This window comes from Haliotis cracherodii, unplaced genomic scaffold (genome assembly GCF_022045235.1).
Source record: "Haliotis cracherodii isolate W230 unplaced genomic scaffold, xgHalCrac1.p SCAF_17, whole genome shotgun sequence".
Taxonomy (NCBI): Eukaryota; Metazoa; Mollusca; class Gastropoda; order Lepetellida; family Haliotidae; genus Haliotis; species Haliotis cracherodii.
In genome coordinates, this window is record NW_027266272.1 from 6922635 (window position 1) to 6947984 (window position 25350).

Below are 25350 nucleotides of genomic sequence, written 5' to 3' on the forward strand. Positions count from 1 at the left end.
TTCAAAAGTCATTGCCTGAGAACCAATGATTCTATTTTTTTAAACTTAAGGGCCATAACTATTCACCTATACCTACGTATCATCGATAGAACAGGAACTGATAGAGTAACCTCCCTTAATGGCAGAAGCAGCATAGCGCCACCTGTAAGCATGGTAAAACACAAGGATGTGATAGCTGGATGTGCCGACTAACTGTCACATATAATAATCATCTCTTCATTTAAAACTGTTTTGCTCTTGTGGTTTTCTTTGTTAAAGTATCTGAGATAACAATAATATATGAATGAAGAAAGGTGTTCGAGCTGTATTTCAGTATTTCATCATTTCTTATTATTTGATCTGGTGTATCATGACACCAGTACTATCGTCAGTCTGTATCGTGATACAAATCGTATCGTAAGATACCAGGCAATACTCAGCTCAAATTATAGACACGTATTTAGATCTGGGATGGATTGTTCTGCCATAACTAGGATGTATTGTCCATAGTCTACATACAACAGGGATTTACCTTGAAATACAAAAGTGGGGGTCCGGGGGACCCAATAACTAATTAGGTCCCGTTCCACAAAGCAATCGTAGCTGTAAGACGATCGTAACTCCCATACTTTAACATAGACTTACGACAGTCTAAGCGCTAAGATTGCTTTGTGGAACGGGGTCCTGTAAAGTATTAAAATGGTGTACTCTACATTTTGATAATTACTTCAGAGCCTGGAATGAATCAATGATCATGTGGACAGTGGTCATGATTGATAGATGAAATAACAGACACCCATAACTGCTGTTGATGCCCTGGAGGTACGATGAATATTACTGTGTGTCCTTAGGGACACAGTTTATTTTTATTCTACTTCCATTCTCTACATTTGTGCGTCATGTAAATACCCGATACAATAGACTGGATCAGCTGCTCTGGGCAAAGTTAATGGCTACTTTATCTTAATATGTTATTTAAATATGTGTTTTTTTATTTTTCTAACTGTTCAAATATTTAGCAGTTAATAAGAGATTACTTTAAAAAAACCAACTCAATAAGTTGCTCTTGACAATGGCTACTTTATCTTAATGTGCTATTGAAATATGTACTTTTTTATTTTTCTAATTGTTCAAATAATTGGCGGTTAATAAGAGATAGCTTTAAAAAAAAAATTCCTCAATAATTTTTTACTGACATCATCTTAGCATCTTATGTAGAAAGGAAGAGCAACTCATTGACTTATCAATCACACTAAGTAACACGGCGACCATCGCTATGTAACACAGCGAACATACTTAATCTCATTACAACCATAAGGCATAAAATATTCTAAACTACTGACGGAACAGTTCTTGTATAGCATAAGTTTCACAATCATTTTGATAAAAATAAGCATAAATGTCATGGCCTCCCTGATTATTTGTAGGCTAAGTTAACCTGCCTTCTTCAGCATGTGTCACATAAAGGTCACACAAGTCACACAAATATGGCCGACAGAAAGCTGATGCCACTTGGAACCTGAAGTCATTCACTCTTCAAAACGAAACATGATTTGTCTTAGTTCAACAAAACTGGACACCTATAAATATAACATGTTTAAACTAGGATAATGTCAGGATTCACGTAACCACGGTAACTGTCAGCTGTCGGAACAGAATGAGGTAAGATATGATAACGACTACTACAGTTGGGGGGTCATTGTCACTGTAGCAATTTCTTCTTTAATATTTCGTAGACCATCCTTTTCCTGAAGTAGGGCATGTGTTCCTGCAAAAGAAGGGGATTTTTAAATAGCCAGCATAATAATAATAATTATGTACATATTCATAATGTGCCAAAACCACTCTAAAGCATGCTCAAAGCCGTACATTATTACTCTGGCCAATGGATCAGTGTACAATCGATTTTCATTCTCAGCTCCCTAGGGAGTATACAACCCATGCTGACTGAGGTGCTGGAAGGTTAACATTGACAATTTCATCCCACTGGGTATCTATTCACTGCTGTGTGTACCAAGGCATCAACTTTCAGCATCACTTGGCATCATTTTCAGTAGATTATAGTGTCTGAGGAGACTAAGTGCTTGTTACAGACACCATGCATGAAGATCCGGTGTAGAATAGGTCTTCAGTAACCCATGCTTGTCATAAAAGGCGACTAAGCGTGCCATTAGAGGCGAATAACAGGATCGGGTGGTCAGGCTCACGGACTTGGTTGATGCATGTCATCGTACCCCAATAATTTTATTGTGTGGATCAATGCTCATGATGTCAATTGCTGGATTGTCTGGTTCACACTTGATTATTTACAGACTGTGGTCATATAGCTGGAATATTGCTGATTGAGGCATTAACCAAAAAGAAACAAACAAATGTTGCAGACACATTTGGAACAATACATTATTTTGTTCAAAACTGAGGTATATTAAAGTTCTTACTTCCCTAAATCAGAGGCATTTTAGCCAGGTATGTTAACACTACATTCAAAGCTATAATGTAAAACTAAACTTAAAAAACCTCTTCCTCTTTTTCGGTCCTAAAAAGCAAGACCATTAGCCACTGTTTTACCAATTTGGGAATTTTTACTGCAGACTTTTTACATTAGTTGCAGACTACATCAAGAGATAAAAGATGTCGCTCTGACCTCTGTTTGGAATGTGATACCAGCCTAGTATCACCTAGGCCGCTGGTGATCACCGAAACCCTCAATGTCTAACAATCACATATCATGCACACATGACAGCATGTTCACCTGTGTAAAACTGATGGGGGCTTCTCGTGTGATGTATTCAGCAAACTTGCAGGCAAACATTCCACAGTCACTACCGTTCATCTGCTGGGGGATGTCCTGGAATAGATTCGAAACATTTCACAATCAAATTCAACAAGAAACGGCTAGGTCGCACAAATCAGCCTTGAAAGTTCCATGTCTTTCCCATGACTTCAAACTCGCTTTCAGTGACCTGGGGTCAAGAGTGATACGCAAAAACGCATGTTTAACATTCCATAAAAGAGCGACTTGCCTGTACGTGTGTGTGCAGCTACTTGTACTAGTCCGGACTAATGTTGATTTTATATTGCTAGGCCACTGAGATACCATGCCACAGTTTAACATGAATGCCACACTCAGACACAGTATACTGAGTCCGAGCCGACCAGTCCTTGTTTTAGCCACTTAATGCCGAGTGCAGATTTCTGGTTGTGTGAGTGAGTGGTTTTACGCTGCTTTTAGCAATATTCCAGCAATATTACGGCCGGGGACACCAGAAATGGGCTTCACACATTGTGCCCATGTGGAGATTCAAACCAGGGTTTTCAGCATGACAAGTGAACGCTTAAACCACTATGGCTACCCCAACGCCCTCTCTGGGTTAGTTTTATTAGATATTCTTAATCAGTCATAAAATGAACAGCCTACCAACATTTTTTTAATCAGATATTTGGCTATAAATAAGGTATTTAAGGAACAGAGTGAGTGAGTGAGTGAGTGAGTGAGTGAGTTTGGTTTAACGCCGCTTTTAACAGTATTCCAGTATCATCACGACGTGTTAGCTCGATGTGGGAGGAAAGCCCGAAGTGATTCAGGTCTCAGACGTTTACCACTTCGGTGAAACCCACAAGCACGGGTATGGTGCTGACAAACCTAGAAACATAATCGGGGTGAACCGGGATTCGAACCCACAATCATAGGTTTCTGGCGTGCCCAAGGGACGCAACTCTGCATAGCGAATTGCGGCGCCTTCGACGACTGGGACACCCGTGCCCCCTTAAGGAACAGAAATATCCACGAGCAGCTGTAGCAGTGATCCACACTGTTATCACATGTACTAGGGGTTTCTTCTGCAGGATCCCCCTGGGCTGGACATGTCAAAACAGAAGACACCACAGAGATACAAGACACTAGATGTTTACCAGCAATGGGTACTAATATTGCCAAGCACATTTTTCTATGTCTTCAATAATTATCATCTCAAAATACAAATAACATTACTTACAGATTCTATTTGGAATTCCCATCCAGTGAAATCAAAAGCTTGTTTTTTCTTGTCCAATGACTCGTCTGCAAGATATTTTCTGCAAACAAACACAATAACATTCATCTCCAGAGCATGTTAACAACAGCAACACTTATAAAATGTTTAAATTGTTGAATGAATCAATGTCTTATTGATTTTCAAGGATTGTTTGAACATGTTGAAAAGACGAGGAATGAGAAGAGCCCTGATGCCCACTAGAAATGCCCACATTTACAAGTTAACTAAACCTTTAAAATCTTGTCATAAATATTATTGGCCATGTTAATGTGACTGAGGACCCATGATGATCCAGTTCAGAACTGTCTCCAGCAACAAATTCTTGCCGTAAGAGGCGATTGGTTGTGAAATCAAACGTAAGTACTGGTCCTCCATTTGTTTCAGAAGGCCATAAGAGCCGTATCATATGGAAGCGTATTCGTGCCACAGTCTTAAGAGAATTTATAATCTACGTAGATAATACTTTCATCTACGTAAATGATACCTACATATACGTAGGTAATATTGACATCTACGTAGATGATACTTTCATCTCTGTATGTTATGTTATAATCGTACGTATCATTACTCAGACAGAGTACCCGTGAATATCCGGGGTAGAATAAGTCTTCAGAAACCCATGCCTGCCGTAACAGCCGACCAACGGGATCAGGTGGTCAGACTCGCTGGTCGATGCATGTCATTGTACATCCAAATTGCAAAGATCGATGCCCATGATGTCAATCTCTGGATTGCCTGGTCCAGACTTGAGTATTTACAGGCTTGAATTTTGCCGTGTGCGGCGTTTAACAACAAACGAACGACAACTAGCCTTTTTTTTCTTGTTTTCTTTCTGCTTGCTCCATTCCAAATTCAACTTAATGTGATTAATCTACATGTTACTTTGCTCCATATTGAAAACACATTATGTCGACCTCCTAACTGTCCCTTTCTGTTCTACATCAGAGACAATGCTGAAACAAAACAGAACTTACTTCAAACCCTGTAAACACTGTACATTTTTGCCTCCCATTGAATCAAAGTAGCTGACTTTCTTCTTTTTAAAATCAATCACCTGAAAACAGAAGGGAAGGTGTGACAGTCCCAAACACTTGACATTTGTAACATGACACACGACATGTATCCAGGGATCGTGTGACAGTCCCAAACTCTTGACATTTGTAACATGACACACGACATGTATCCAGGGATCGTGTGACAGTCCCAAACACTTGACATTTGTAACATGACACACGACATGTATCCAGGGATCGTGTGACAGTCCAAACACTTGACATTTGTAACATGACACACGACATGTATCCAGGGATCGTGTGACAGTCCCAAACAATTGACATTTGTAACATGACACACGACATGTATCCAGGGATCGTGTGACAGTCGCAAACAATTGACATTTGTAACATGACACACGACATGTATCCAGGGATCGTGTGACAGTCCCAAACACTTGACATTTGTAACATGACACACGACATGTATCCAGGGATCGTGTGACAGTCCAAAACACTTGACATTTGTAACATGACACACGACATGTATCCAGGGATCGTGTGACAGTCCCAAACACTTGACATTTGTAACATGACACATGACATGTATCCAGGGATCGTGTGACAGTCCCAAACACTTGACATTTGTAACATGACACACGACATGTATCCAGGGATCGTGTGACAGTCCCAAACACTTGACATTTGTAACATGACACACGACATGTATCCAGGGGTCGTGTGACAGTCCCAAACACTTGACATTTGTAACATGACACACGACATGTATCCAGGGATCGTGTGACAGTCCAAAACACTTGACATTTGTAACATGACACACGACATGTATCCAGGGATCGTGTGACAGTCCCAAACACTTGACATTTGTAACATGACACACGACATGTATCCAGGGGTCGTGTGACAGTCCCAAACACTTGACATTTGTAACATGACACACGACATGTATCCAGGGATCGTGTGACAGTCCCAAACACTTGACATTTGTAACATGACACACGACATGTATCCAGGGATCATGTGACAGTCCCAAACACTTGACATTTGTAACATGACACATGACATGTATCCAGGGGTCATGTGACAGTCCCAAACACTTGACATTTGTAACATGACACACGACATGTATCCAGGGATCGTGTGACAGTCCAAACACTTGACATTTGTAACATGACACACGACATGTATCCAGGGATCGTGTGACAGTCCCAAACACTTGACATTTGTAACATGACACACGACATGTATCCAGGGATCGTGTGACAGTCCCAAACACTTGACATTTGTAACATGACACACGACACGTATCCAGGGATCGTGTGACAGTCCCAAACACTTGACATTTGTAACATGACACACGACATGTATCCAGGGATCGTGTGACAGTCCCAAACACTTGACATTTGTAACATGACACACGACACGTATCCAGGGATCGTGTGACAGTCCAAACACTTGACATTTGTAATATGACACACGACATGTATCCAAATGTTATCAATGTTATCGCCAAAAAGTTGTAAATCAAAACATGGCAAATAATTTCAATGTGGTTCATGTTCAATAAAACATACGACAGTGTTAGAAATTGAGCATGACAGTCACAACTGATGGTCTTGCACACATTGATTATCGTCAGAGACAATAATTCCTGACTGTGTTCTGAAATTGAGTCATTCAGATATCCCATCAAACCTTGTGTGTGACACTGCTTTAACAGTATTCCAGTTTTATCACAGCATGCCAGCTTTCTGTGAGAGGAAAAGCCTGAAGTGATGCAGGTCTCAGATATTTACCACTTCGGTGAAACACAAGAGCAGGGTATTGGTGCTGACAACCTCAGAAACATAATCAGGTTGAACCAGGATTCAAACCAAAATCATAGGTTCCTGACATGCCCAAGGCACGCAACTCTGCACAGCTAATTGTAGCATCTTAGACGACAGGGCCACCCATGCCCCCTCAAACCTTGTACTATTTACATGGGATATCAGTGGTGGTCGTAAAACATTAAAATATGTCATCTGGCAAACTCTGAAACTTTTAAATTCAAATTTGGGAATTTTAACAACTTACAGCCATACACCAGTGAACTCCCAGATGAACCGGGACGAGAAGATAGTCGTGTGAAAAGATGTCAATTTTCCGTGTCCATCTTCTCACTGCCGAGTGGCCACCGTTCGTTAATTTGGAATAAAAGAATGTGTTGAACGCATACACCTTGGGTCGGTCCTCCTGCCCGCCTCTCTCTATTAGCATGTTCATGTAGAAGTTGATAATCTGTAAGACAACAATACCAGTTACCCAGGACAGATCAACATCCAGGCCTTGGGGAAATGGACTTGAACAACAATCGCAAGGGAATGACAGAGTTGCATTAATCTTCACAGATGTTCCTTGTCTACTTAAACACAGAATATTTTATGAGATGAGAGAGCTACATTATGAGAGTAAAAGATCTGATTCTAAAAAGAGTTTCTGATAAACAGGGGCGGTCTGGTAGCCTAGTGGTTAAAGCGTTCGCTCGTCACGTGAAAACCCAGGTGGGTACAATGTGTGAAGCCCATTTCTGTTGTCCCCCACCGTGATTTTGCTGGAATATTGATTAAAAACGGTGTAAAACCATACTCACTCACTCATCATAAACAAGCACTTAAAGTACAGGGACACCCCACCATCCTAACTGTTCCAGAATTGTACCGGTGATGACGCTTCAGTGAGTGAGTGAGGGAGAGAGGGAGGGAGGGAGGGATGGTTTAACGCCGCTTTAAGCAATATTTCACCAATATCATGGTGGGGGACAAAAGAAATGGGCTTCACACTGTAGCCATGTTGGGAATCAAACCCAGGTCTTCGGCGTCATGAGCGAACACTTTAACCACTCAGCTACCCCAACTGCCCTGATGATGCTTCAAGTCATTTCCGAATGATCTTACTTCATCATTAAGCCAGTTCAGTCCATCTAACGTGGCCATGTCCTTTCTCGTAATCTGCAGTCGGTAGCCTTCCACCAGCACTTGGTCAGGGGGGAAGCCTTTCTTGGCACCGGCTATGATGTTTTCCATATCGCTCGTGATGTCTGCAACACAGGGACTTCAATAACAAACGATCACAGGTAACCCTTCTACTAGCAACTCTACTAGCAATGATGTGAACACCAACCAAATCATAATGAAACGTGATACTTTCGTTCACATTCTGAAAAAACATTTTCTTTTATTGTTATGCCTGTAAACGAAGGACAATGGATGGTAACTGCCATGTTTGTAAATAGGTCATGTTTTGAAATGTACAAAATCTACTTAACATTCATTGGAAAACTTCCAATAACATCCAAAACAAGCGATAAAGATTTAAGCGTTTGTCAACTTTTGCACATCTTGTGGTCCAAAGATCTTCTGATCCTTAAAAGAGCAGTGAAGCATTTCACTGTTTGTATTTTGTAAATGGTTAAGTGTGGAAATTAATTACAAGTTATGCCAAATTATGAAATATCTGCATTCAATGTTAGGCATGCATACATATTTTCTGCATCCCATGGGATGCAACATAGGATGCTGGATGTTATGTCTGGTAAATCCCTGTGGCCATGAACGTGGGACTAACCTGGTAACCGCTCTTCCTTCTCCGGTTCTAGTGGCGGCGGTTCCTCTAACACCGGCGGTTCCTTATCTTCAAGCCTCATTCGTTCCTTAATCTGGAGCATGAGTATGAGAAGACTTTTCGAAATCTGTACACACTAAGTCCACATAAGTTTCACATTTTTTTCTCATGTCATAAGAAATGTACACTTCACAAGCAGATAATTCTGATCACCAAAATGCTTACATGCAAATGATAGAACTGTTACATTTATAGACTTACCATTTTCTCCAAATTCTCATCACGTTCTTTTCTCTGAAAAAATATAAAGATCATTTTAGACTGAGTGAGTGAGTATGGTTTTAGGCCGCTTTTAGGGGTAATCAAACAATATCACAGCGGGGGACACCAGAAATGGGTCCCTAAACAATCCAGGTAATAAGCTTATCAATTATCATGAACCCATCCTGAAACTGTAAGGAAATGGTCAGTGTTGAGAACTGATTCAAATGTAATGATTGATAAAGGGTTTGAAAGAGCAATAATGATCAATTACCGATTGATTATAAAGTCAAATCACCAAAGATATGGCACTATATATGACAATTATCAAACAAAATATACTTAAAGATGTTAAAGCAGACTTTGTCTCCTTCATATCGACTAAAATAACAGTAATCTAAAATAGCACAAGCCTAAACTGCTTCTAAACCCTTCTCCACACATCTACCAGGAAACAGAAGAACATTGACATGCCTGTTGGTTGACTTCTGTGGTTTTTATACACATTTAAGACACATAATTAAAGTTTTCTTCAATATATTTGGACCTACCAGGGCAAATTTGTAACTGAGAAAGTCATAACACCTAATATAATTATGTTTGGTAAAAACTAAAACTAACTTACCCTTTCTTCATGGACCTTGGCTATAATTTCGGCTTCAGTGATCTTCCGCCTCCTCTCTCTAGCTTCTGCTGAATAGCGACTTTTTCTACAAAGATTCATCATAGAAAAAATGGAGGCTGCAGTTATGATTCCTGCTAATAAGATTTAGATTAAATTAAGAACGTGAGAACATTTATTTGAAAAGGAAAATAGGCAATAATTGGAAAGAAACACATATGTAATTTATTTGCAGTCATACTATTCATATTATTTCTATTCATAGATTGTCTCATAGATCCTATAGTATGGGCGGTTTCTACCATGATTCTAAGATGTAACTTTCTTTGAGTTAACCATACACATGACTCCCTCTTGAGAGAAAATTGTTTCCATGGAAATGGAGAAAAATAAAAATGCCCCAAATCTGTAAATAGCAAAAGGCACCACTTCAGGATCTGTTTGATTTATCTGCCAATTTCCGTTGAAACATTTTGAACGGTTCTCAAATTAAGCTCCCAAAAGCAAATGATTATGGATGGACCGACGGACAGACAGACGAGGCGTCGACTATTATATGCCTGGGGGATACAAAGGATTCAAAACAAAAGTATTGTGGAGAATGTGTTCAAGGTATATTATAATAGAATGGAATACACCAGACCATCAAGGATGCCATGAGATGAACAGTGTATTTCAGCAGGAATATCAGTGAGTAACCGTGGTGACAGTCAAACAAAGTAGTCAAGATTGGTGCCCTGTAAGTGTCGTAACCATTATTATTGTCATGAGTGAGTGAGTGAGTGAGTATGGTTTAACACCGCTTTTAGAAATATTCCAGCAATATCACGGCAAGGGACACCAGAAATGGGCTTCACACATTGTACCCATGTCGGGAATGGAACCTGGGTCTTCGCCGTGGCTAGCGAACGCTTTAACCAGTAGGCTACCCGACCGCCCCTATTATTATCATGACATTAACCCTGCACATAGATTTCAGTACTTGTACTTGTGAGAACAATGAAAGTTTCCTTTTACATATATTCTTGACCATCAACAACAATGGGAGACAATCAACTCACAAGTCCTCCACCCATCCCTCGCTGGCGTACGGTGATGTCTGGAATTCATGAGATGTCCGGTCCAAACTGTCAATACAACAAATACATCACTATTTCTCCTACAGAATACACCATAGCTTGCCCTACCATGCCTGCTGGTAAATAATAAAGGAAAGAAGGATGGTAATATTTAACCCACAGGTATGGTCTGTCGTAGAAACCCTGACACAAATATATCCAATATATCCTATGCAAGTCTATAATGTTTGGCAAGTCTAGATCTGAAGTATCTGGCAGTATCCTATAATGAAGAACGTCTCTGGGTTCCTTTTTACTATATTTTATAACTATGAATTAACAACTGTTTTTTTTCTGTAAAATATGTTCATTTCAGAGACTAGATGTCAGTCTAACACAGGTATTGCCAGATTAGATATAATTGACCACAAAACATAGTTTTTCAAGGCCAGACCTTCAATTTAACAGCCTTTTGAAGCATGCGTGTCTTTCCCAACATGATAGCCTGTTATGATGATTATACATCAACATCCACAACAAGTTTCAATATACTTACATGGGTGATATCCTTTCTGAGATCTCATCATTCTTATCATCGGGAATCACAACTGCAAAAGAGCAACAACAACAATGATATAATAGAAAATACACACATATATCAAACAAGGAACTCAAGATCCAGAGATCAACTGATCTCATCATTCAACACACCTCAACCAAATTAATCATTCAACTATTTCAAGTTATTTTCTGGTAAGAAATACACTCAAAGTTCAGGGTGTCAGTGGTTGATTATCTCCAACCTAACATTAAACCCCCATCAATAATGCTATTGGGCTGAAGGCTTCTGAGCATGTGTAGTCTGGAACCCCTATATGCATGCCAAGGAACACCTCCCCCCCTACCCCCAGCAACACCAGCTATATGATACCGGTCTGTAAATAACTGAGTCTGGACCAGACAATCCAGTGACTGACATTATGAGCATCAATCAACTAAATTGAGATACCATGACATGCACCAACCAAGTCAGCAAGCCTGATCCCTTTAGTTGCCTCTTAGGATAAGCATAGTCGCCTTTTACAGCAAGCATGGGTTCCTGAAGACCCTTTCTAACTCAGATCTTCATGGGTCAAAATATTACTGAGAGTCCCCTGGACTAAAACATAAATAGGCCCAAGTTAATTCCCGGTCTGAACACAGATTTCACTTGTCAACAATTGTGCATTAACAATTCTGTTGTACTTTGTGTTGACAATGAACATGAGGACAGAATGCCTACCTGACTGTTGGTGAACTCGAAGCTTAGACATGTTCCTCTGTTCTTTCCCAGTCCGCGACAACGGCGTTGACTGGAACACCTCCAGCGCATTCTTCCTCCGTGTTGTCAGAAGCGTGCTGGAGATGGCGGGGCGAGGAGTAGGGGTCTTAGCCTTCAGCTCAGAGGCAAACACACTGTTGTTGCCAAGGAAACTGTGACCAAGGATACTGTTGTTGCCCCTAGAAACCAGTATCAGATTGGAATTTTAAAATTGTATATGCATAAGATCTTTTTCTTCAACTCCTTTTTATAGACAGGCACAAAATATCGGTTCTTATTCCAAAGATAGCACCCACAGAAGTAAGTAGAAAATTGTGTGCCTGTCAAAAATTAAGTTGGCATTAAATGGAAGTATTAACTTTAAAACTTAAAAGATGTATCGTGTGTTTGTCAACTGCAGATGAAGCACCTGACTAATGATTTTTCTATTCTGCACATCTCTTATTAGCTGTTGCTTCATTCAATAAAGTTCTGTTCTAAAGATTGAAGTTTTCTTCTTTTCCCTTATTAAGCAGGGCAGGTTGAAAGTCAAATTGGGCAAGGAGAATTTTTAAGTTTACTTGCTCTTGGGCAAGTAGAAAATTCTGGTAATTGTATACTCCTGCACTTCTTACGATGTGTCTACAGGGTACAAATTCAACTCATACACCACATGATAAAGCAGTTCTAAAATAACTTTTATCATGATGATTGATTAAAATACTTTTAAAAATGATATTTACTATTGTGATGAAATAAAATCTTAATTTATGGAAGCAGGCTTGTTATTGTCCATTGCCGAAGACAGAAAGCAACTGATTCATTTTATCCCAATGTCAACAGAGTAATCCAAACAAGCATGTCATTGACACCAGTGACGTGAATATGTTGTTTTGCCTCTGAGCATTTTCAAATATTCTGAAAGTTACTTTTCAATATTTAGTTGACGATTATTGATCTCTAAGATCTATATTGATAGCCAGCCGTTGAACTTATTTTTTTCAATGTTTACTGGAATGAAGTTTCCGAACGTGAATCATCACACTTCAATGACAAAACCAGCACCAATCTGTTGCTTACCCAAAATCGAAGGTAGATGGTATCTTCAACTTGACAGATGAAGCATCTGCGGTCTTATCTCGGTTTTCTTCATCCAGACGGACAGACGGGGCAAACGTCTGCAGCAATTCACGATATCGTTTCTTTTCATCGAGGCGAACACTCTGGAATTTGAACAAATCAGGTTTTCCTTCAGAAAACATAGATACAAATACAGCCACCACATAATTCTTAACAACACAGTGAATATACAACACTCTTCCTTATCTTCACAATCTCACTAATATCAGATCGTTTTCTCTACGTAAAGATCTGAGAACACCTCCATAGGAGTCAATCAGCCAATCAGAGTTAAGGCTTGTAAAATCAGACAAGCATCTCTGACAAACATATAATAATGGGTAGTTCTGAATGCAAAAACATAAAGCTGTGCTAGGCTATTATATTGCTGTGGATATTCCATAAATCCTGTCGTTTCTGAGTACCATGGCATTTACACGCATGAGGATATACTATCGTGGGTATATTTGTGTTCTGTGGCAGTTTTCAATAGCATAAATTGAAATTTGGTCAGTAATGAAGCTGAGTTGTTTTAGAAAGGAGACATCTGATTGGCTGAAGAATCCATGATTCCTTTATTCAGATTGGGCTTTCAAAGTTGGCTTAGAGTTCACTTGGCAGGACCTTCTATGGATGCACAAATCTTTTTGGATTGTTTCTGTTTAACCAGTGCATTGAAATGAGTTCTTGACATCTCCTCGACTTTGTTCAAATACATAGTCTTTCAGTGCTCATGATTGGCATTTGGAAATCATGTATTAAGTATATGATATCAGCAGTGTGGCCCATCAAATTTTCTGTAAATAATTGAATATGGGCCAGACAGTCTTGTGACTTACGTCATGAGCATCGATCTATGCAATTGGGATACATTGAAATGTATCAAGCAAGTCAGAGAGTCTGACCACCCGATCCTGTTAGTCGCCTCTTTTGACAAGCGTGAATTTCTAAAGACCAATTCTAAGCTGGACCTTCATGGGGCGTGTCAATACGTGATTATTGTATCTGAGATGGATGTGTGGTAACAGATATGCACAAATACACGGCTGAATGGTTGTCACCTCTTGTGCTGTGAAGAGGCCTCTACTGCGGGGGACTGTCGGGGTGACCTGGCGGCGGCGGCTGGACCGAGACAGCTGGTCAGTCTGGACCTCCTGGTGATGGACTCTCTGCTCCCCATTCACGCGGGGAGTCTCATTCACAGATGTGCTGCAGGCTGTATCAAGGATTGTGTGTCTGTTCAAGGACTGTGTGTCTGTTCAAGGAATGTGTGTCAGTTGAAGGAATGTGTGACAGTTAAAGGAATGAGTGTCAGTTGAAGGAATGTGTGACAGTTGAAGCAATGCGTGACAGTTGAAGCAATGCGTGACAGTTGAAGCAATGTTTGACAGTTGAAGGAATGTGTGACAGTTGAAGGAATGTGTGACAGTTGAAGCAATGTGTGACAGTTGAAGGAATGTGTGACAGTTGAAGGAATGTGTGTCAGTTGAAGGAATGTGTGTCAGTTGAAGGAATGTGTGACAGTTGAAGGAGTGTGTGTCAGTTGAAGGAGTGTGTGACAGTTGAAGGAATGTGTGTCAGTGGAATGAATGTGTGTCAGTTGAAGGAATGCGTGACAGTTGAAGCAATGCGTGACAGTTGAAGCAATGCGTGACAGTTGAAGGAATGTGTGACAGTTGAAGCAATGTGTGACAGTTGAAGCAATGTGTGACAGTTGAAGCAATGTGTGACAGTTGAAGGAATGTGTGACAGTTGAAGGAATGTGTGACAGTTGAAGGAATGTGTGACAGTTAAAGGAATGTGTGACAGTTGAAGGAATGTGTGACAGTTGAAGGAATGTGTGTCAGTTGAAGGAATGTGTGTCAGTTGAAGGAATGTGTGACAGTTGAAGGAGTGTGTGTCAGTTGAAGGAGTGTGTGACAGTTGAAGGAATGTGTGTCAGTGGAATGAATGTGTGTCAGTTGAAGGAATGCGTGACAGTTGAAGCAATGCGTGACAGTTGAAGCAATGCGTGACAGTTGAAGCAATGCGTGACAGTTGAAGCAATGTGTGACAGTTGAAGGAATGTGTGACAGTTGAAGCAATGTGTGACAGTTGAAGGAATGTGTGACAGTTGAAGGAATGTGTGACAGTTGAAGGAATGTGTGACAGTTAAAGGAATGTGTGACAGTTGAAGGAATGTTTGACAGTTGAAGGAATGTGTGACAGTTGAAGGAATGTGTGACAGTTGAAGCAATGTGTGACAGTTGAAGGAATGTGTGTCAGTTGAAGGAATGTGTGACAGTTGAAGGAGTGTGTGTCAGTTGAAGGAGTGTGTGACAGTTGAAGGAATGTGTGTCAGTGGAATGAATGTGTGTCAGTTGAAGGAATGCGTGACAGTTGAAGCAATGCGTGACAGTTGAAGCAATGCGTGACAGTTGAAGGAATGTGTGACAGTTGAAGCAATGTGTGACAGTTGAAGGAATGTGTGACAGTTGAAGCAATGTGTGACAGTTGAAGGAATGTGTGACAGTTGAAGGAATGTGTGACAGTTGAAGGAATGTGTGACAGTTAAAGGAATGTGTGACAGTTGAAGGAATGTGTGACAGTTGAAGGAATGTGTGTCAGTTGAAGGAATGTGTGTCAGTTGAAGGAATGTGTGACAGTTGAAGGAGTGTGTGTCAGTTGAAGGAGTGTGTGACAGTTGAAGGAATGTGTGTCAGTGGAATGAATGTGTGTCAGTTGAAGGAATGCGTGACAGTTGAAGCAATGCGTGACAGTTGAAGCAATGCGTGACAGTTGAAGCAATGCGTGACAGTTGAAGGAATGTGTGACAGTTGAAGCAATGTGTGACAGTTGAAGGAATGTGTGACAGTTGAAGCAATGTGTGACAGTTGAAGGAATGTGTGACAGTTGAAGGAATGTGTGACAGTTAAAGGAATGTGTGACAGTTGAAGGAATGTGTGACAGTTGAAGGAATGTGTGACAGTTGAAGGAATGTGTGACAGTTGAAGGAATGTGTGACAGTTGAAGGAATGTGTGTCAGTTGAAGGAATGTGTGACAGTTGAAGGAGTGTGTGTCAGTTGAAGGAATGTGTGACAGTTGAAGGAATGTGTGTCAGTGGAATGAATGTGTGTCAGTTGAAGGAATGTGTGACAGTTGAAGCAATGCGTGACAGTTGAAGCAATGCGTGACAGTTGAAGCAATGTGTGACAGTTGAAGGAATGTGTGACAGTTGAAGCAATGTGTGACAGTTGAAGGAATGTGTGACAGTTGAAGGAATGTGTGACAGTTGAAGGAATGTGTGACAGTTGAAGGAATGTGTGTCAGTGGAATGAATGTGTGTCAGTTGAAGGAATGTGTGACAGTTGACGCAATGTGTGACAGTTGAAGCAATGTGTGACAGTTGAAGGAATGTGTGACAGTTGAAGCAATGTGTGACAGTTGAAGGAATGTTTGATAGTTGAAGGAATGTGTGACAGTTGAAGGAATGTGTGACAGTTGAAGCAATGTGTGACAGTTGAAGCAATGTGTGACAGTTGAAGCAATGTGTGACAGTTGAAGCAATGCGTGACAGTTGAAGGAATGTGTGACAGTTGAAGGAATGTGTGACAGTTGAAGGAATGTGTGTCAGTTGAAGCAATGTATGAAAGTTGAAGGAATGTGTGACAGTTGAAGCAATGTGTGACAGTTGAAGGAATGTGTGACAGTTGAAGCAATGTGTGACAGTTGAAGGAATGTGTGACAGTTGAAGGAATGTGTGACAGTTGACGGAATGTGTGACAGTTGAAGCAATGTGTGACAGTTGAAGGAATGTGTGACAGTTGAAGCAATGTGTGACAGTGTGACAGTTGAAGGAATGTGTGACAGTTGAAGGAGTGTGTGACAGTTGAAGCAATGTGTGACAGTTGAAGGAATGTGTGACAGTTGAAGGAATGTGTGACAGTTGACGGAATGTGTGACAGTTGAAGGAATGTGTGACAGTCGACGGAATGTGTGACAGTTGAATGAATGTGTGACAGTCGACGGAATGTGTGACAGTTGAATGAATGTGTGACAGTTGAATGAATGTGTGTCCGTTCAAGGATTGTGTGTCTGTTCAAGGAATGTGTGTCCGTTCAAGGACTGTGTGTCCGTTCAAGGACTGTGTGTCAGTTCAAGGACTGTGTGTCTGTTCCAGGAATGTGTGTCTGTTCAAGGACTGTGTGTCCGTTCAAGGACTGTGTGTCTGTTCAAGGACTGTGTGTCTGTTCAAAGATGTGTGTCTGATCAAGGACTGTGTGTCCGTTCAAGGACTGTGTGTCTGTTCAAGAACTGTCTGTTCAAGGACTGTGTGTCCGTTCAAGGACTGTATGTCTGTTCAAGGACTGTGTGTCTGTTCAAGGACTGTATGTCCGTTCTAGGACTGTATGTCTGTTCAAGGACTGTATGTCTGTTCAAGGACTGTATGTCTGTTCAAGGACTGTGTGTCCGTTCAAGGACTGTGTGTCTGTTCAAGGACTGTGTGTCTGTTCCAGGACAGTGTTTCAGTTTAAGAAAAGTGTGACTGTTCAAAGAATGTGAGTTAAGGGAACGTGTGTCAGCTCAACATGCTCAAGGAATGTGTGAGTTAAAGGTACGTGTCACATATCAAAGGTGTGACAGTTCAACAGAACATGAACGGAACAAATTTCTTCATTCAATTGTACCACGTATACACAGACAATAAAAAGACTCTTACAGGACAGATTATTCCTGATCCAAATATCTGCATCCAACATAAAGGTTAAAATTGTTTTACATGTTTCAGAAACTCACAGATTAGTTCTATGCAGTTTGGGGCTAGAATCTGCATGCAACCCTTTGAAAAACAAACTTTCTGACAATACTGAATGTGCATGACAAGTTAGTTTCAGAGGCCAGTGAAACCCCTAATTGATGACACAGTGATAACTGTTGATACTATATACTGCACTCACTCGAAGCAGCTACCTCCGTATGTATAGGTGGTCGGCCATGAATCTGGAAGGAAAATCATATACGAGGATGAGAATGTATTTTCAAATGTTTTTTTAAATGTTTTTGTTTTAAAAACACATGGTCTATAAAAAAAACACACACTGAAAGTTAGCAGGGGCCTTGGGAACTACATGATTCAAGAGTATTTAATGGCATGTATTACCAAAAGTGACCCTTCATGTAACGAAATGCATGGAATTCTGCAAATCCGCAGAAAGTTCTCATCACTGGATGGTTGGTTGTTTCTTTAAAAGTCCAGTTTCCACCCTTGCCGAACTAGGCTGGAATTCCTGGGCTCTATCGTAGTGCCATCAGTGGCTAATACGAGTCATGTCCTTTCTATGCCTCTCCTCTGGACCAATCCGATTCCATCTATCATATCACTTGCATTTGCTTCAATCAAAATGTCAGCGCCCAGTCAAGATGATCTGACCGATAATCAAGATCTATATTGTGATAAAACGGGTCTTACATCACAAAGTGCATCAAATCATGTGAGCACCTTGATTAAAAACATGAAAAGATTTGGAAAATATCTGTTAACGAGCTTGGCGGTGCACATGCTTTGCAAATCCTGCAATCAACCGACATCTGCATGACAGTTTATGAACCTGATTTCGATTTCTTTGCGTGATTGTGATTGGACTATGCTTAGACTCGTTAGTCCTGCCAAAATATAACTCCATAATACCAGCCCAGTTTGGCAAGGGTGGAAACTGGACTTTTATAGTCAGATAACTCCTTTGCCTCAGGAAGATGTCAGAGACTTTAGCGACTCGCCCGAGGTCCAGCAACATTCAGACCAGTAAAATAAGCTCAGCTAATATTAGACCATATGATAACACTAAAATAATGTAAAAAGTAAAAAATGATTCTAAGAGCCAAGTTTGGTCAATATGTCTAGGGCACAAATAGTTGACGAAGAACAATTAACAAGTGAAGCTGCTTACAGAGGCAGAAATTAAGGGGTGAGTGGGTGGGGCATTAATTAGAATGTGATCACACAATCCGCCAAATAACATAATGTAACCATGATAACCTTCTCATAAGGCACACGTACCTGAGTATGTACAGAGCCTCCATTAGTGGTGGGCACTTTGACAGTGGGCCTGACTGCTGGATGCTGCTCCTGGTGATGTGGCCGCTGCCGCCATCGACTGTTTTCTGGCAACTCCCGCACACCAAAATCTGAGGAGAAATTGCCTGATCCTCGTTGCCGTACCCACTGGGCCATCTTGTTTACTGGTAGCTTCAAGTAAGTCCAGACTATACCGGGAATAAACACAGAAAACTCTCTCATCATTGTATTCACAATCAGGCAGGTATCGGCCAGAGGGTGAAAAAGTAGTAACTGAACCACGCAGTGTAGCTCACCTGGATATCTAGTCGACACAACAGTTTAAGGTGTCAACAAAGCGATCCACTTAACCTAAGTTGCTGCTGTAGTCACATCCCAGTTATGTCACGACGTGTCAGCTTAATGTGGGAGGAAAGCTCGAAAGTAATGCAGGTCTCACATGTTTAATACTTTGGTGAAATCCATGAGCAGGGGTATGGTGCTGACAAACCAAGAAGCATACTCAGGGCGAACCAGGATTTGAACCTACAACCATAGGTTTCTGGTGTGCCCAAGGGATGCAACTCTGCACAGCAAATTGTGGCACCCTAAGACGAATGAGCCACCCATGCCCCCACTATCATAACAGTGAGTGAGTATGGTTTTATGCTTTTAGCTACATTCAAACACTTTTAACCACGAGGCTACCCCGCTGCCCCCACAATCATAACAAGCCTAAATTACCCAATCATAAACATTCAACACAAACTGCTTGATAGCAATGGCCACCAAGTTGGTCAGTAATGAATATCATTTAAATGCTGAAGCCAGTCAAAGTAATGAATCAGGTAAAAACATAAGTTGAGTGAGTTGATTTTAACGCCACTTTTAACAGTATTACAGTTATATCGCTGCATGTCAGCTTAATGTGGGAGGAAAGCCCAAAGTGATGCAGGTCTCAGACGTTTAAAACCTCGGTGAAATCCACTCGCACGGGTATGGTGCAGACAAACCTAGAAACATAATCGGGGCGAACTGGGATTCGAACCCACAATCATAGGTTTCTGGGGTGACCAAGGGACGCAACTCTTCACAGCGAATCGTGGCACCTTAGACAACTGGGGTACCCATACCCAAGAAAAACATAAAACTTACACGATGAGCCTGTGGATTCCTTCTTAGGTCTCTTAACTTCAACAATCTCAATATCGGAGTCTTGACCATCACTGAAACAAAGTGCATACATGTTTAGCAATGAAGAAAACAAAAGTTGTAGGAAAAACAGCCTAATACTATACACGACGAAGCTAAACGCTTTTATTCTCATAACAACCTTTGACTTCAGATAAATAAACAAAGTCATGTGGAGATAATTTGTGACAAAATAACACAACCAAACTATTGTTGAAAAAGGTGTAAGGTTTATTACCATGATATTTCAATTAAGAAAGCAAATGTTGATGCATTACTCAGCAGCTCAGGGCTCAAATTAAGGAACTTGATTTAACTTGCACCCGGTGTATGTCGACATGTAAACCTAGTAAAAGGCTGCACCAGACAAAACCAGGTTGCACCCTGATACCAAAATTGATCAACGCCGAAACAGCACATCATCTTGAACATGTTAGGTACCCACAGTTTGATGACGTCAAGCCCAAAAAGCATGACAAATTACACACAACATGTTTGATGCTGTATGGTAAAAAAAGCTCAGAGGTATTGAATGTGTTCACAGATCAATGTTGTGTGAACATGTAAGGGTGAGAGTCTTAAACACAAATTTGAAAGATGTATGTAAACATAAATGTTAGGCTGCATATTTCAATAATTAGTTGCCAAATTGAGTCCTACTAACAGAGTAAAAATATAAAATACAGAAAGGTTTGAGAGGGGATGGGAAACGCCTTACAGCCGATGTAATAAAGCATTCAAGAACCAGTGTGACTTTTTATCAGTCCCAGACAAATTCTGCGGTAAAATTATCAACAATTGGTATTAAAATTACCAATATTCTGCAGCAAAAATTACAAGATACTGCAGTTAAAACATAACCACTTCCCCCCAAAACACAATACAAACTAATTGTTTGCAAACATGAATCCAAATACAAAACAAAGTAATTCCACACAGTAATCAGAAACAGTTATCATTGGATAAAACATAAAATTATGCAAATAAATACGCATATAATTTCACTGATAATTATTTATGGTCAGATCATGTAGATGTAAACATAGTTTATGTGGACATAATACCACAAGAACATCTAAAAGTGAGAAATATTCTTTTTTTTCAGGATCCATGTTTTGTATGTTTGAATCACATGTTGAATGTTTGAGCATTATTCGAGTGCAAAATCCGATAGAAAAGCTTGAAAAGAGGGAAAATTAGGTTATTAATTGATATAAAAGGCAAACTCCTAAACATTTCTGTGATTATGTGGGGAGTTACATTTTGTGCAAATCTTTCCGCAATCGTAACAATTAGGGCTGGCTAAAATTATTGATAATCGGAATTATCATGGATCATGTTGTTGGGTAGAAATAATTACAATTATTGAAATGAAACTTGTGTCATCAATAATCATGATCATATCTTACATGAATTATTGCGATGAAATAAAGTACAGATTTACCAAATCAGACTTGTTATTGTGTCAATCATGTCAATTGTCGAAGACGGAAAGCAACTGTTTCTGTTATACGTTACCAATCCTAACCCGGATCTTCCCAGGTTACAATGAGTATGTCAAAGAAATATATACGTGTCAATCAGAGCTTATCTCAATCTTGTATCAAAAACAGCCTCATTTGCAATGTTTAAGTTGGGAAACATATTCAAATTCAGCAATTAGTACAGTTGCTTAAGATCCTACGACCATGTCATCCATAAATATAGAGATCAGAGTACAAAACAACAAAGTGTTTCCAATCCTTAAGAGAATTGTGAGATAGGAGTAGCTGTTGCACTTATTTAAAATAATTCTAATGTAATCTGTAGAATATTTGTATGATTATATAAATTTATGTGATAAAAAGGGGCTACAGTGCTCAAAAATGTAAAATGTCAGGCGTTGATTATTTGGTCAACAAACACTAATTATTTGTAAATAGCAATCTAAGTAAAGTTGGGTGCAGGCTAAAACGGCACCTCAGCAAAACATCACCAATTTCTCTAGCGAAAATAGCACCGCAATTGGCGAAAACGGCTACTATGTGTCAGGCAAAAATGGCACCTCTATTTCTTAGAATGATAAGAACAATTTATGTGGAATTATACCTTATCACATGTTTACAATATTGGCCCATGTAGCATGGAACATTGTGGTAGTAGCTGACTCAGTTAATTTTTCGATAACAGGCAACAGAAAGTCCGGTACCACATACACGATGGGTCCACTGGTAACAGTTGTCACAGGATACAGCATGTTGATTTTTTCTGACATTCTTCTTGCATGCAACACATCGAAAGGCCATATTGAATAATTGTGATCTGACATCACCATGTTAGGCCTCTTAAATACATGAATACACAATGCCATTTAGAAACTGGTCAACAGGGTTAGAAACTAACAGTTTTCGTCCACTAGTCCTTATAAGGATAACATATAGCAAAACCCTTAAAAAGGGCAAATTTCTTCTAGTCCTTATGATACCTTTACCATTGGGCAGTTTGGCAAGGACTATAGGACTAGTGCCAATTTCTAACGCTGGGTCAAATGTAACAAATGTTATATTTGGGATAACACTTTCTTAGTAAAGTCCGACAACTGGTAGTCTAGATCATGTACTTTGAGTACCCATCTGACAAGTGTAAATTGGCACGGTTCCCATGGCCGAAAGCTATGAATACACAATGCCATTTAGACTACTAGCCTCAGTGGCTGAGTGAGTTAGATCGCTGACTTTGTGTGCTGGCGATAAGGTGCCTCACTGTGGTAAGTGTGGGTTCAAGTCCCGGACAGGACTCAACCCCAAAAAAGTACGAGAATCTGTACTTTACTAAGAAAGTGTTATCCCAAATATAACATTTGTTACTCTTAAATATAGTTTCAGCTTGACATTGAGTTAAATTGAGTAAAGGTACTTAAACTTCAAAGCGTATTGCGTTTTCACAATAAGTTATCTGCGCCTCCCAATCAGAGTCGGTGAGTAAATTGGGGTAGGGGGCTAATTTCTAAGGTAAACTTGTTTTAACATTTCACAATCATATGTGTTTTAAGAGACAATGTGAGTTTAATTTCATTAATTTTACTTCAAAGCATATTATGTTTTCACAATTAGTTGTGTTGCGTGAAGACTAAGGTGGAATATAGTTGGAGTAGAGGTTAATTTCTAATGTAAACTTGTTTTAACATTTCAAAATTATTGGTGTTTGCAAGATACCATGTAAGTTTAATTTAATTTATTTGACCGAGGTAAAAAAAATAAATAAGGTGCCGTTTTCACCAGGCAATAGTAGCTGTTTTCGCTTGAGGCGAGATGACGTTTTCGCCAATCGGTGCCTTTTCGCCTGGTGATGTTGTGCCGAGGTGCCGTTTTAGCTATAACCCGTAAAGTTTTACAGCAACAACCCTATTTTAATTTCAAGCTAGTAACCAGAGTTCTGAAAAACATGTCAGTGAGCCTGACCACTCGGTCTACTTAGTCGGCTCTGACAACAAGCATAGATTGCTGAAGAACTATTCTAACCCAGATCTTCACTGGTTTTGTATACATGTAGCTGTGGTTATCTCTGACTTGTTAAGTGTCTTGAATTATTTTCATAAAGTCAAAGGCGTCTATAGTTATACTTGAGATAGAATTTTTATATATTTCAAGAATGCAAGACAGGCAATATATGTTTCACGTGGGCTTTAAAAATAATTGCATATAACCTATTTCAGCGGTACATGTACAAAATGCTACATTATAGTTTGGGTGATCAAACTCCCAGTGGGTCGTAATGAAACACCTTTTGGAAATACATGAGATGCTTATGTGGACAGTTGATGAATGGCTTAACCCAAACACCTAATGTTTACAAACTGATGGAAAACGGCGCTGTTTTCATTATGATGTTTTGTACACAAAGTGACACCTGCAGACAACAGCCACTTACGTTTCATCAGCAATTCTTTTGCGTTTTCTTGAAACACTGAGGTTTGTTTCCTCGTGGGATGGTTGGAAAATAAACGACTTTATCTTATCGGACACTGAACTGAACATTTGTATTGTGTACGGTGTCAGACTGCATGGAAAATCCCTTTCTCGCGCGAGCGCAACCGGAAGTTTAAATGTCGGCTTTCTTTACAAAAGAGCATACAGAGTTACGTCCCTTGAAATAGTTTTCTTTGAGTGGTCCGGTTTTCATTCCACATAAGAATCATTATTGTAGTGTATGTTTTATCGTTTCGGACCACCACGGATATTTACTTGGTGCTTTACTTGGTTTACTTGGCTTAAAGTAAAATTAATCATGATGGTTTAAGTTTAGTTTTTGTGATTGTTTGGGTAGGCTTTTGATATTACAAATCGCCCAAGTGGAATTCCCATTTTTTCAAATTCCTGGACCCGCCCCTGTCTATCATGTTAAACTAACCACCCGTACTTGACTCCGTTTTGCCAAATTATGAACGTAGTTGTAAAGCCAAATTTTCAACATATTGCGGTGAACGTTTATTACATTATACATGTGGCGGGAATGTTGGTGATACTTGTGTGGGGAAAATAGATCATCCTCCCTTCTGAATGAGACAATCACGGAGTGGGTCGGCAGCCATGTTGAGGACTGCGAAGAGACACCATCCCTTCTGAATGAGACAGTCACGGAGTGGGTCGGCAGCCTTGTTGAGGACTGCGAAGAGACACCATCCCTTCTGAATGAGACAATCACGGAGTGGGAATACAGCCTTGTTGAGGACTGCAAGGAGACACCATCCCTTCTGAATGAGACACCATCCCTTCTGAATGAGACAGTCTCGGTGTAGGTCGGCAGCCTTGTTGAGGAGTGCAAGGAGACACCATCCCTTCTGAATGAGACAGCCTCGGAGAGGGTCGGCAGCCTTGTTGAGGACTGCAAGGAGACACCATCCCTTCTGAATGAGACAGTCTCGGAGAGGGTCGGCAGCCATGTTGAGGACTGCAAGGAGACACCATCCCTTCTGAATGAGACAGTCACGGAGTGGGAATACAGTCATGTTGAGGACTGCAAGGAGACACCATCCCTTCTGAATGAGACAGTCTCGGAGTGGGAATACAGTCATGTTGAGGACTGCAAGGAGACACCATCCCTTCTGAATGAGACGGTCTCGGAGTGGGAATACCGTCATGTTGAGGACTGCAAGG

At 40.3% G+C, this 25350-nt stretch overlaps 1 protein-coding gene across 1 annotated transcript; it reads right to left on the reverse strand.

Moving 5' to 3' along the window:
• Positions 1–91: 91 nt before the first annotated feature.
• Positions 92–24267, reverse strand: LOC139464289 (sentrin-specific protease 1-like). Its single transcript, XM_071245812.1, has 18 exons — positions 24125–24267; positions 20180–20250; positions 19028–19233; positions 17928–17970; positions 14051–14244; positions 12951–13093; positions 11853–12070; positions 11127–11178; positions 10574–10639; positions 9516–9600; positions 8891–8923; positions 8633–8723; positions 7963–8105; positions 7103–7306; positions 4988–5067; positions 3975–4053; positions 2732–2827; positions 92–1747 (listed from the first exon to the last, which is right to left on the reverse strand). Exons 1-18 carry the CDS (start codon positions 24229–24231, stop codon positions 1682–1684), a joined length of 1977 nt encoding a protein of 658 aa, XP_071101913.1. The 5' UTR covers positions 24232–24267; the 3' UTR covers positions 92–1681.
• Between the last annotated feature and the right edge of the window lie 1083 nt (positions 24268–25350).

Coding starts and splice junctions, on each gene's coding strand:
- LOC139464289 (XM_071245812.1), bottom strand. CDS start 24,231: ATGTTCAGTTCAGTGTCCGATAAGATAAAGTCGTTTATTTTCCAACCA. Junction 20,251..24,124: donor AAAAGAATTGCTGATGAAAC/GTAAGTGGCTGT, acceptor ACTTTGTTTCAG/TGATGGTCAAGACTCCGATA. Junction 17,971..19,027: donor GAGGCTCTGTACATACTCAG/GTACGTGTGCCT, acceptor TTTTCCTTCCAG/ATTCATGGCCGACCACCTAT.